The 13,492-nt window shown below is 38.8% G+C and overlaps 2 protein-coding genes across 2 annotated transcripts; one reads left to right on the forward strand and one right to left on the reverse strand.

Moving 5' to 3' along the window:
* Positions 1–343: 343 nt before the first annotated feature.
* Positions 344–7,023, forward strand: LOC135595574 (calcium/calmodulin-dependent serine/threonine-protein kinase 1-like). The gene is made up of 11 exons (XM_065086681.1): positions 344–1,525; positions 2,561–2,691; positions 3,392–3,433; positions 3,557–3,665; positions 3,837–3,915; positions 4,010–4,306; positions 4,385–4,497; positions 5,795–5,902; positions 5,974–6,036; positions 6,133–6,300; positions 6,521–7,023. Exons 1-11 carry the CDS (start codon positions 1,043–1,045, stop codon positions 6,656–6,658), a joined length of 1,731 nt encoding a protein of 576 aa, XP_064942753.1. The 5' UTR covers positions 344–1,042; the 3' UTR covers positions 6,659–7,023.
* A 704-nt stretch (positions 7,024–7,727) lies between these two features.
* Positions 7,728–11,843, reverse strand: LOC104000609 (F-box protein At2g32560). The gene is made up of 5 exons (XM_009422693.3): positions 10,554–11,843; positions 10,252–10,331; positions 9,866–10,044; positions 9,662–9,736; positions 7,728–8,200 (listed from the first exon to the last, which is right to left on the reverse strand). The coding sequence occupies exons 1-5, from the start codon at positions 11,361–11,363 to the stop codon at positions 8,013–8,015; spliced, it is 1,332 nt and encodes a 443-aa protein (XP_009420968.2). The 5' UTR covers positions 11,364–11,843; the 3' UTR covers positions 7,728–8,012.
* Positions 11,844–13,492: the final 1,649 nt, after the last annotated feature.

Genomic DNA, 13,492 nt, shown 5'->3' on the forward strand with positions numbered 1-13,492 from the left:
CTTCTTGTTCTCTGAGCTGTCCTCCTGCAAAGGCTTTGGGAAGCCTTCATTTCAAAGCTAATGTATCTACCAGGCTCCATCAGCTTCAGTAATTACCAAGGCAGGTACATTAGGATCAATATTGACCAAGTCCCAAAGAAAACATTTTCTGAAGAATGCAATGATTTCTCTCATCTGTGGAAAATACAATCCTCACTCTTCAGTTTTAGGGAGTTGAGTCCAAGTGCTAAAAGCCACAAATCAAGTCAAAGTTCCATGTGTGATCGATCAATCGCAACATAAGATGCAGTGGAACAAAGGAAGTGCAACAGCAACAACAGCTTATTTATTCTGTGTAGCTAAAAGTTGGGCTGTGAGGGAGGCATAATCCCAAACTACCAACATTAGATGTAGCATTTCCTTCCATGACACAGATGCCACCATCGGTCACCTCCCCAAATAATAGCTGAAAAAGCAAAAAGGAGCTCCTTTTCCTGCTTTCCTCTCAACTCTTGTGTGCCAATCCCTTCCCTCTTCCACCCTCTCTTCAATATCTTCCCACTTGGGGAAGGAAGCCCGGCATCTCTTTCTCCTTTGCAATATTTGCAATCTTCGTCCATTGCTGCCGATTGTTGATCTCTTGTTCTTCACTTCCTGAGCCTGCTTTCATCTGAAAGCTTCCTTCTTTTCTCCTCTCTACTCCCGAAAGTTCAAGGCTTTGTTCCAATTTTTCTCCTTTTCCTGTTCATGCCTCTCAAAATTTGATTTTTCTTCCCACTTCTTTGGTAGTCTTTTTTGCGTGCGAATCTGAGTCTTAGCTTTTCCAACATTGGTGAGCTCGGGAAGTAGATTAGAGCAGACTCACCTTTGATTCATTCTTGGTTTCCTTCCTTTTCTGTCCCTTGTTTGTGTTCTTGGTTTCCTGGTTCTTGTGACCTGGCGAAGACGTTCTATTGAGTGCTGATACATCAGTTTCCGGCTGGATCCTGAAACTTGGAACTCCATTGGAAGTTTGATCTCCTTCAAGTTAGGATCTTTTTCCTCTTACTGGCTTTTGGTCTCCATGGGAGTTTGCCATGGAAAGCCAATACAAAGCCCTGAATTGCAGGAAGAGAGCTCGCCGGTCCGCGACATTAGCGAGCCTACACCGGTTCCGTCGACGCCGCAGCAACCAAAGTTCCCCTTCTGCAGCCCAAGCCCCCTTCCAGGCTCTTACAAGAACTCGCCGGCCAATTCGAGTGTGAACTCGACACCATTGCGTTTCCTCAAGCGGCCGTTCCCTCCTCCGTCGCCCGCAAAGCACATTAAGGCCCTGCTCGCTCGTAGGCATGGCTCCGTGAAGCCAAACGAGGCATCGATCCCTGAGGGGAGCGAGGTGGAGGTGGGCTTGGATAAGAACTTCGGATTCTCGAAGCAGTTCTTCTCAAAATTTGAGCTTGGTGAAGAGGTTGGGCGTGGGCATTTTGGTTATACATGCACCGCAAAGGTGAAGAAGGGGGATATGAAGGGACAGGAGGTGGCTGTCAAGGTTATTCCGAAAGCAAAGGTTGGTGTTTGTTGATTGCAGATGTGTGCTTTTGCCCTCTGTTTTCTAGTCTGAAGCCCATGAATGCATCTTACATCTCTATGGAATTGACCTTTTCATTTTGCCTATCATGCATAGGTTGCATGCTCTCTCATGGCACTGTGGATCGATTGAAATGTCAATATGTGATGGTCAATATGCTACTTATTGTTCTCCTTTTCCTGTCTAATGTAGCGTAGAGGATATGGTAGGAACTCGAGGAGTTTCTATAAATTTCCTAGCATCTTGTTGTTGTCTTTGTCAGATACATTATTAATTTATTCTATTTCTTCCACGACCTTTCGGTTCATGTAGTTGTAATCATGATCTGTACTGTATTTAAAATTTTGGTGCTCTTGTGAATGGTATTGAATTTTGATCTATTAAAACAAGTTTTTGTTCTTGCAGTCCATCTAGATATATGTCTTTCTATTTTTCTGGTGCGAGTTACACTTGAACCTTTTTGTTCTCTAGGTGCAGTTCCTAATTGTACATGAATTCACTTTCTTTCTATCGTTTCTGTTAGATCTCCAAGAGGACTCCCTATAGGTTTCACCGAGAATGATAAAATGTCATGAGAGGTGAAAATTGCTGCTTTTTATAGTGCAACAATTCCTGGCTGCAGCTTATTCTTCAAGTTAATGATTGCTTTCTGGTTAACAAAACTTTGTGTTGGTTGCGCGACTCAGCCACAAAATGTACGATTCATTCTTTCTTTGGGCTTGACCATCTGAGCATCTTGTCGTTAGAAAACTAAATGGTCAAAGAGGATTGTTTGTTGGGGGCAAAAGTTCTTGTTGCATTATTTGTTGGATGACTAATTGTCTTCTCTTCTTATGATATTGAAGTCCAGTAATTGGAATGCCATCTTATACCTTTTTCTTTGGTTAGCTATATTATATCTTGTTTACTTCATGTTGTAGAGGTTATATTATTTCACGTGATTTTGTAATACATCAGAATTAATTTAAAAATGCATATATTTTCAGTCTGGTCACATACGAAAGTACTTTGCAGATGACAACTGCTATAGCTATTGAAGATGTGCGAAGAGAAGTGAGAATATTAAGTTCTCTCACAGGGCATAAAAATCTAGTGCAGTTCTTTGATGCTTATGAAGATGAAGATAATGTGTATATCATGATGGAGTAAGTGGACACTGCTTTTTCATGCTTTCAAATTCTTGTGCCAAAGCTATTCATCTAGTTGTGGAAACTTAAGGCTATTTATTTTGGCAGTGACACACGAAAATACATGCATTTTCATTATTACAATTTTCTCAAAGTTATTATAACTCTTTTCTTTGATCAATAAGCTGGCAGTCAATTAGTTAGTTATGCGTGGGCTTAAATTTTTGTTCCTAATAATTGTTCAACTATCCAATATTTGTAGTGAAGAAAATTATGCATTTAGCTAATGAAAGTTTGATTATGTTTGATGGTAAAAGTAATTGCAAGGTGATAATATAGATCAACATTTTCATCTTTAAAGTTGATCATAATAGCATAGTTTATTTAAAGTAAGATAGGGGCTATTACTTGATTATTTACCTTCCATTGGTGATCATAACATATCAGCATTCCACAGTACATCGTAAAATTAACAGCGATTAACTACAAAGAACATCCATAGAAGGAGAATAGATTCAACTACTTTATGCAGCTCGTTGTTTAAAAATCTAGCCGAGTGTTTGATCAATGATTCCACATTACATTGTAAAACTCAGTGGTTAACTACAAAGAACATCCATAGGAGCATAGATTCAACTACTATATGCAGCTCATTGTTTAAAAAAGTAACTGAGCGTTTGATTAATTAAACTCACAAAATTGACTTTGTTTGCAACAGATTATGCAAAGGTGGTGAATTACTAGAAAGGATTCTTTCGAGGTAATTGTATCTTTAATTGTTTCTGTGAGTTACCTTTAAGGATGCCAGTGTTATAACTTATAACTATCTCTATACTAGACTTCGAATTAAACACTTCAGTGATAATCATGTTTTGTTTTATAGGGGCGGGAAGTATTCAGAAGAAGATGCAAAAACTGTCATTGTTCAGATTTTGAGTGTCGTATCATTCTGTCATCTTCAGGGTGTTGTTCATCGAGATCTCAAGCCAGAGGTAGTTGCTTCTTCAAACTGGATTTAAAAATTTTTCATGTTAAGAAGTCTAATTTTGAGAAGGGCCATTTAAGGAATTTGTTATTATTTAAATTTGAGCTCTCTCCGTTTCTCAAATTCAGGTTTTCCTTCTACTATCTTGGTGACTCATGTTTGTGTTATGTTGCTTTAGAACTTTCTTTTTACCTCGGAGGATGAGAAGTGCACGTTGAAGGCCATAGATTTTGGTTTGTCAGACTTTGTCAAGCCAGGTTGATCTGATAAAATTATTACAGCGACCTAGTAAATTTTCTCTACCAGATGTTTCTTTGTAAATTAACAATGTTAATGTCATGGATCTTACAGATGAGAGATTGAATGATATAGTTGGGAGTGCATATTATGTTGCTCCAGAAGTTCTTCATAGATCCTATGGAACTGAGGCAGACATGTGGAGTATTGGTGTAATTGCATATATTTTACTATGTGGAAGCCGACCTTTTTGGGCCCGCACAGAATCAGGTATATTTCGAGCTGTTCTGAAGGCAGAACCCAGTTTTGATGAATCTCCATGGCCTTCTCTGTCTTCTCAAGCGAAAGATTTTGTCAAGAAATTGCTGAACAAGGACTATCGAAAGAGAATGACTGCTGCACAGGCCCTCTGTAGGTTCCTCGTTACCTTGGTATAGTTTTTTCGAAAAAGATATAAGCTTGTTAATAACTAGATTCAACTTATCTCAGGTCATCCTTGGCTGCGGAATCCTGAAGAGGTTAAGATTCCTCTGGACATTATAGTCTATAAGCTTGTAAAGGCTTACATATGTTCTTCTTCTTTAAGGAAATCAGCATTGAGGGTATGCTCCTCGTCCTTATTCTATCTTGTACTTTCTGTCTTTTTGATGATTGCATCTTTCTTGTCTCTGGCTTATATTAAGTAATGAAACCTGCAAAAGATGAGCTAGGTGAAGTCAGGATGAGCCCAGATTTAAACTCAACCTGCATATGATCCAGACATATTGGCAGAAATGGTCAATATATGTCATGATCAAACCCATGAATTCACTCATGTAACTGATCCTGTAGGTTTATGTAATCATATAAGAAGTGTTATAGTAATTTTCAGAATTAAGAGAACTTATCCTCGTTGGGACATTATTGCTTGTCTTCAAGGTGCGTAAGAAAAAAATACTCGCTGGAACCAATTATTTGAAATTAGGTGAATGACGAAAGCAGATAAAAACAGAAAAAAGCCAGTAAAATAGTTTAATGTGAGAAATTAGTTCTATCGCATCTATGTGTTAAAAAAATCTTAACGCTGATTGCAGGATAAATTTCGATAACCAGAGAAACATGATTAAATATAGTAATATGAAGAAAGTTTTATATAGTTTAATATGAAGACCATAATTTTAGTTTAATGGTTAAATATCTTAGTTCTGATACCAGGCTCTGAACTCAATGATGGGTCTCTGATATAACGAATGTGAATAAGAAAACAGCAACAAGATATGGGATGATCCCAAATTCATAGAATGATGACTGACTTATCAAGTCAACAGCAAGGACTTTAAGCTCTGCTTGACATTGATGGTCATACTTATTAAGAATCAATCTAAGACCTCTTTATCATGCAGTGACTTGAAATAATTTCAATTCATATACATGTATGACCATGCTTATTATCAACCTACACACTATACATAAGGGTATAAATAGATTCTAGAAAAAAAGAGCATACCTAACACACGAGTCTCCCGGCATGTGGGGTCTAAGGAGGATTAATTAATGTATGCAGCATTATTTTTAAATATTTAAATAGGTTATTTTCATGACTTGAATCTTGATCTCCCGGGGAGCAACATTAATTACTGCAGTGATTACTGTCATACCAAGGCCCACCCTCTTAAATAGATTCTGCATACGTAGGTGGAAATAACTCAATAAGTATATGGTCTTGTATCTAATTGGTCACCTAGAATTATAGTTATTTGCTTTCTATTAAAAATCTTGATAATATGATATTTGAGTTTCTATATTTTTTGGTTTGCTTTGTGCATCCCACAACTACCATATAACAAATTAGAAGTTTATATGTGAAAGAAAAAGAACTACCATCTTTTTATCTATTGATTCCTTCTTAATACATGACAGGCTCTTGCCAAGACCTTGACAGTAAATCAGCTCTACTACCTGCGAGAACAGTTTTCTTTGTTAGGGCCAAACAAGAGTGGCTTGATCTCCCTTCAAAACTTAAAGACGGTGGGTAACTTATTATGAACTGACCACAGTATTTCTTTATCTTAGATTCTTAAATTTGTTTCATTTTCCAGGCCTTGTTAAAAAATTCAACCGACACTATGAAGGACTCGAAGGTTCTTGAATTTGTTAACATGGTATTCCTTTTTAAAACACTGTTTAGCGTAAGAAAATTTTGTCAGTTGCAGTTACAGACATAGTAATTCTTTTTCCATTGATTCTTTTTGAATTAGGTGAGTTCTCTTCAATATAGAAAACTAGACTTCGAAGAATTTGCTGCCGCAGCCATAAGTGTGCATCAGATGGAAGCACTTGATACCTGGGAGCAACACGCTCGTCAGGGTTATGAATTCTTTGAGAAGGATGGGAACAGACCTATCATGATCGAGGAACTCGCATCGGTATGATCAAACGACAAAACCAATTCTTATATATATATCGTATCAATTGAAGTCACATTTCGATATCCAGCAGATATTTCTAATTTTTCAACTAATGTATTACTAACTGGGATTCAGTTACTCATTTAGCTGCAATGGTTTTATTCAGCACTCACAAGCGCTAGCTCTCTTCATTCATTAGGACTTTTGATATGTAACAGATAGTTATGCACTTGTACAGGAACTTGGACTTAGCCCGTCAGTGCCGGTTCATGTTGTTCTCCAGGACTGGATAAGACATTCTGATGGAAAACTGAGTCTCCTGGGATTTGTTAAACTTCTGCATGGAGTTTCCTCACGCACAATACCAAAACCTTAGCAGAAGATTCTTCATCGATCAACAAAGATTTAGGGTGGCAACAACTGATTGTTTGATGAGTTGAGGAAAGTAGAGCCAGGAGAATCTGCGCATTCCCTGAATGAGGACGATTGATTGAGTAGGGCAGTCAAACCGAGATCGTAGTAGCCATGGTGACAAAATTAAAAACTTCCTAAATTTGTGAGATGCTATCAATCAGCCATATCAATCATTAGTGTATTGTTGCTGTCCAGAAGAATGTACAGATGAGAATAGCAAGCGTAGAAGTTTGAAGGGAATTGAGGCCTGCAAATGGGATTCACTAACCTGTAATACTTTCTTTTCACCCTCAATAAGATCTTTGCTCTGTTACATGTGATGAGAAATATTGCAATCAGTAACACTGTCCTTGAATGATCTGTTACTTTGCTCTATGCAATTCCTATGTTCCAAAATGTGGTTCATACTGCAAGATTTAAGCTACAGACTCCTTGAGTATCAAATTGTGAGAGTTTATCACTTCGATGCTAAGCATTGAAACTTGATGGTGGATTTGAATTAGATTCTTCTTTGATTTGTGACTATACAGTAACAACAATAATAACAAGTCATCGTGATGTTGCGCCAACCATTTGGAATCGGATACATAGTTCTTTTGCTGTCGGTTGAATTCTATGACTCAATTCTTAACCATTCTTTCAAAACAAAGAAGACAACCATAATACTTCGTCACACTTAAATCAAACAAAAATAAGATATGGTCTAGAAACAGCTTAGCTTTAGTGGCTTCACAGTAGAATCTTTGTTCAAACAGTACCTAAACAAGTTTGTAAAGTGGCTTCCTAGTAGAATCTTGGAAGAGTGGTTTGACCAGAGAAGTAGAAAGAGATGAAAGAACAGTTCATTTATTTCCTAGATGATCTCAGACCAGTTAAACAATTTAGCAGTACATGGAATGAATAGTTGGAGTTGCTGGTACAACCCAAAAAAAAAGGAAAAACCTGCAATCTCAAACTATATGAAGAATTCTGGCTGCATCAGCAACATAACAGCTGCTAATCAAAGGAAGAGTTTGACTTGCAACAGAGAATGAAGAGCTAAACATGTAATTTATATTGAATTGCTTGTGTTCTAAGCTACAATATGTAATCTGCATGAGCTTGGAGTTACATGTACCACATCTGATGCCTCTTCAGCTATGTTTGGCTACTAATCATCTCTTCTCATTCTGAGCTCACATTAACAGTTGATAGGTACTTCAGGATTAACCTTAAGGCCAAACAAGTTTCATGTGGTAGAAAGACCCCGATGACTATTTAGGCACAAAGGAATAAAAATATGCACAGATGATGCTTGAACAGGACTTGAATGAACTCTATTCCAGAGCATCTGTTGGCCACAGCCGTCTCCACTTAGAGATTTCATCCTTGCCGTGGAGTTTTCTGATTCCTCCGTAGAATCCATCCGTTTCGTTACCTTCTTCTCTGTGATGCTTTCGACTAATTGATGCTCGTCGCCATCTTGAACCGAGCGTGTACTGGTTGAATTCCAGGACAACAGTATCTGGACAATCAAATAGAAATGGTTGGCCTGAGAGATGAAAGAAGTTTATTGCAATCCCAAAAGCAAATACACAAGTGCTTCCAGGTTCCCAAGTAATGATGATTCAACTTTTAGAAGGAGATTATAGTCTGGCAAATTTGGAAGTTCATGAACTAAAAGCTAAATGAAGTGGACAAGTGACACTCCAAGTCAAAGATATGGAAACAACCATTTTTTCTGCAGAGATTAGGCTGTGTAAGCTTACACTCACCAGGCTATTAATTTTATGTCAAACCTGACGGTGTTTTGAAGGAAGCTTCAAAAATGAGATGCTACGGTTTGTGCAGAGCAAGTGCCGGTTATCTTATAGTTGTCAGCTGAGACTAAATTTTGTTGAGGCAAAACATATGATAATTCAATCAAAATTTGTATTCCTTAAAGCATGATCTCAAAACTAGATTTGCGACTTGAAAGTTCTGAACATCATATAAAGTCTTACTGGCTTCTACGAGAACATAAGGAAGTGGCAATCTCTTAGACTCACATTCTTAAAACCTAAAACTAATAACAAACAATAAAGGATGTTTAATAGTTGATTGAATTAAATCTTGCCAAATAAAAGCTCTTAACAATATCAGAACTTACTAATGTTTCAAACAGGAAAGCTGAAAAGAACATGGCAATGGTCACACGCATTACAATTATATTAGATGTTTGCTATTTTGTGTATCTAGTCTGCTTCAGCTGTAGCATCTATTTAACTGTTCTGGATTGTTATTTGAAACTAAAAAAAAATACTATATCGTAGAATATTGAAATAGTCAAAAATGAAACTGGAAAACGCTTGATCATCTATCATGACAGAATTAAATCCAACAAATTACTGTAACAACAAACAGTCCGGCACTTTGATTCATCTTCTTATTTTGCTGCAAGATGAGAAGTGTTCCATGTTATCCATGTCAATGTAAGTTAACAATTCTTGCAGACAAAGTAACGAGTAATCGAGATGCATCAAGGGTAAATACTAATACCTGATTAAGATAAGCAACAGTGCATTAGTGAAATTTGAGAGCAGTTGAATGTGTGAAATTGACACTTATTTGTATGTTGTTATTTCGAAGGAAAATGCTGTTGTTCCGAGTGTATATAAGATAAGAGATCTGAAAATATAATAGATCAAAAGAGTCATATAGAAAAGAACTCCCGGAACAACGTAAGCAACTTCCAAGATCAGTTAATAACCATGTTGATTGTGTAGAGAAGCACCCTTAAGTGTCTTTTAGTCTATAACAATAAAGTTTCATCTACTCTCTCTACAACCTCTGTTCAACAATTTTCTGATTCAAGGATGGTGTTCAGCCAAGTCATATAAGGTCTAGAGGATGCTCAGATAAAGCATTTCTAGCCATGTCTCTTATCTCTAGAGTCTAGGAAGAAAAAATATCTCTGTGCAATACACAACAGCATAGAGATACTCACCACTAAGATGACAACTGCAATAATGCTCATTTCCATTACAAGATTCCAAGTGACCTATGACTCCATACCACCAGCCTGCAAAACACAACGAGACATTGTTGACTTCCTTCCACTACATACATATCACTTGTTAACAGTAGAAAATTGAGTCTATGTATTGAGTTAAAGACACAATCAGAACAGTCAGATGATTAAAGCACACACCATATGGAAACTCTTTGTTCCTCCTCCATTGAATCTCGATATGATTGCCTGGGCGTAAATCACTGAGGCAATCCGAGATGTGAAGATCATGAGGAGGAGTGTTGACAGGAGGTGCCCTCAGCCTATCCCACTGCACTCCCTCCTCTACGACTATAGTTCGTCGTCCATGGGGTGGGTACCTACAAGTCATGATACACCATTAGGTACTAAATCCAGTCACACACATTCATACTAACTTCTTGATTTCAGTTTCAGAAAGTTCAAGAACTAAAAATTCGATACTTTTTGCTCATATATTCAGTTCCAAAACTTTCTGAAGCTTTGCGGTATATTGTTTTGCATAAGGAGAACAGAATTTGCATTTGATGAGGCCAATCTATGCATACCTTGCATGAAAAGAGTTTGTCTGGCGATCATATCTAACTTCTGCATCATAGCAGGATAGCATAAACCCCACATGCCCATGCTGCATAGAAGCATTACAATTCTTAGCAATTCAAGCTAAAAGAAGGAAAAGCTACTATCTTGTTTTGGGAGCACTAAAGCTATGACTATGAAGCTGCCTAAATCTATGGCAGGGAACAGGATCTAAAGCCAAATCCATCCTATCGATGTCTGATCCAATATGCGAGCATAGAGAAACAGATCCTGAGGCTTACAGACATGGTGGATTTGTGCTGATCATTACCTCACGGTTGTAAACCTGAGCTGGGAACCAGAATCCGCCGCTCTCCAGTGACCGATACCAAGACATAATGGAGTCATCAGGCAAAGGGCTCCTGTTGTGGCATCCACCATCAATCCTAGACTTGAGCCAGGAAATAGGCCACACACAGGAGAGCGCCCCAATCCACTTCCTGCAGCTGTTGCTCGCCGAAGAGTTCTTGATCGAAGCCAACAACAGCTTCCACTCTCTGCGCGCTGCGTGGCCGATCACTCTCCCCCATTTCTCTTCCATGTGCTTCTCCCAGAGGTGGTCACTCCTGCACGTCTCCCTCAGAGAGCTACAAACAGCCGCCATGTTCGACAATCCGGCCGGCGACAGCTTCCCGAGGATGCACTCCAAGGCCAACTCCGGCAAGTCCAAGATCGACATCTCCCCCGATTCCTCCACATTATCCACCCTGTGGGCACATCTCTTCCTCGGAGACATCGTGGGTGACGATGGAGCAGCGAGTTTTCGAGCGCTAACGGGCCGAAACTTGTCGAACAAAAGCAGCAGAGCAGCTGATAATTCTCGCCAGAACAAGATGGAGAGCAGTCTCACCTCACCTGCCCATGGAGGCAGGGGCTGTAAAGGAAGCGACTTGGATAGCAGGACGATGACGGGGAAGAATGACATGAGGAAGAAGAATGGCATCAGAAAGCCGGAACCGAGAGAACAGAGCTTCAATGCAGCTCCAAGGTTCGGTTGGCGGTTGCACACCACTCCAAGTGGCAGAAGCCCAAGAAGTAAGCTTCGCTGAAACGGTGAGGAGAAGAAGATGGAGGTAAGCATGAAGTGGTGGGGATGTTTCCTGTTCAGCGCATCATGATCTTTCTTTCCCCCCGAACCTACCGACTCCTCAGCACCACCAGCACCAGACCTCTCTCTTTCTTCCCCAGGGAGAACACAGATCACAGAACTGGTGAGGTGTGTGAGAGATGAGGAAGAAGGATTGCAGGACTGCAACTAATACATGGGTGGATAAGCTATAAATGGCTAGGAAAAAGCCTAGTTTTTTACTTTTCTTGGGGTGTGGAAGGTTGAATCAGGAACTGGAGGAACCAATCATCATCAAACAACACAAGCCCATCTTCCTCACCATCCACCATTGGCAAACCATTGGCTTTTATGGTTGGTAGAGATAATAGCTGAAGTCACCACAACATGGTCATATGACCCTGCTGTGGAGGAGAAAAGGCCATGACCCCAAGTCAGTGCAGGTGGTGTCTTCTTCTTGTTGGTGGGACTGTGGCTAAAAGTTGCTTGTGCTGGTTTGGGTATCTGATGCCAGGAAGATTCCTCCTCCTGTCTCCATCTTGCACTCAGCACCCATCTTTTAATACTACAAATTGAGTGAGATAACATTGGAACAAAAAAAAGGATCTGGCAATAATGGATGGATGATTTTGCCACTCTTTCTTCCTCTGCTTCTCAAGTAAATTTAGTTTTTAGGAAATCTTGAACATGTGGATTTATCAATTCTGATTGCTTCTTACAGCTAAACCATATACTAAAATATTATTATATTTGACTCTGGGTCAATAAATAATTAGTACCAAGATAAAAAAAGTATCTAGATTTCCTCCACTATGGGCCCATTCAACATTGTTGATTGAAATCATCAGTGCAAGAATACCAAACTGGATTAGATAAAAGTAGTCTTTAGTGTTTTTTTTATTTCAACATGTTCCTCTTGCATGATGTGAATGATCATACATACATACTTGCCAGAAATATTACAGAACAAAGATGAACATGCATCCTATCATTCTAGCTGAGAAAACTATGAATTGGTTTGTGATCATAATACAGTACTACTCGATTACATGGAAAAAAGCATGGAAATGAATTCCAGATGAACTACTTTTTTTTTTTTTTCTTTCTGGGGGGAAAAACAGAGCTTGATGGCAAGTCATTCGACGTGTTTAGGACTAATAACATGATGGCAAGAGCACCCCCTAACAATCGTGTCTCCATCACGGTTAACAAAGCAAGATCCAGAACCTACAAAAGAACTCATATTAGAAAAGGACTCGTCACAGAGAAAAAGTTAAATGAGTGCTCCAAAGAGCTAACATCCTAATTAGATGGATGGGGAGTGACCACAGGAGCCATCCTTAAAAAGAGAGAGAGCTTTAAACCACAAAGATAACTGAGAGGAAGGAGGATGGATGGTTGTTGAATCTATAATTATTTTTACTTCCAAATAAATCATAAGGAAGTGTCAATAATGATCACAAGCAAGATGAAACTTTATTCATATCCTTGCCCTCTCTCTCTCTCTCTTAGAGCCAAGCACTACTATTAAGCCATGAATTGAAAAGTTACCATGTAAGAAAGAGTCCAAATATGATTTAGCAAACTCAATTAACAATTAATGAAGATGAGGTATGCACTGAAAGTGACCATCTGCTATAAAGTAATGCAGCTTGTCGAAAGAGAAATTGCAGTGGTGGCAGCAAGGTTGGGCATGATGCATGGTAAAGATCACTGTGAATCTTGATGAGCTCATCCCAAATCCACAAGGATTATACATCCTACTCATCACTATTGATTCTTCAAGACTACCAGCAGCAACACTGGTAAAAAAACAGAAACCAGAATGTGCATTAAAGTATGAGACTGACAACATAAATATGTTATCTAAATAAGTTGAATTGAAACTGGACATACTTTTATGCCATCAAACCATCTAGTACTGACATGACATTCTTCATGGAAAAACATCCTTTTCTGAGATGATATGCATTGGAAATTTCACATCTCTGCACTAGTCATCCACTACTAGAGTTGGCTTTAGCTAAAGTAATGTCTCTGGGAGGATGACTTTTTGTGCTAATAAGCCATGTGGTAATCGGTGAGAAAAGTGTTTTGAGTCCACAAATTTTGACCAGAGATTAGGTATGGAGGAATTAGTAGCC

The sequence above is a fragment of the Musa acuminata genome, chromosome BXJ1-10, assembly GCF_036884655.1.
Source record: "Musa acuminata AAA Group cultivar baxijiao chromosome BXJ1-10, Cavendish_Baxijiao_AAA, whole genome shotgun sequence".
NCBI lineage: Eukaryota > Viridiplantae > Streptophyta > Magnoliopsida > Zingiberales > Musaceae > Musa > Musa acuminata.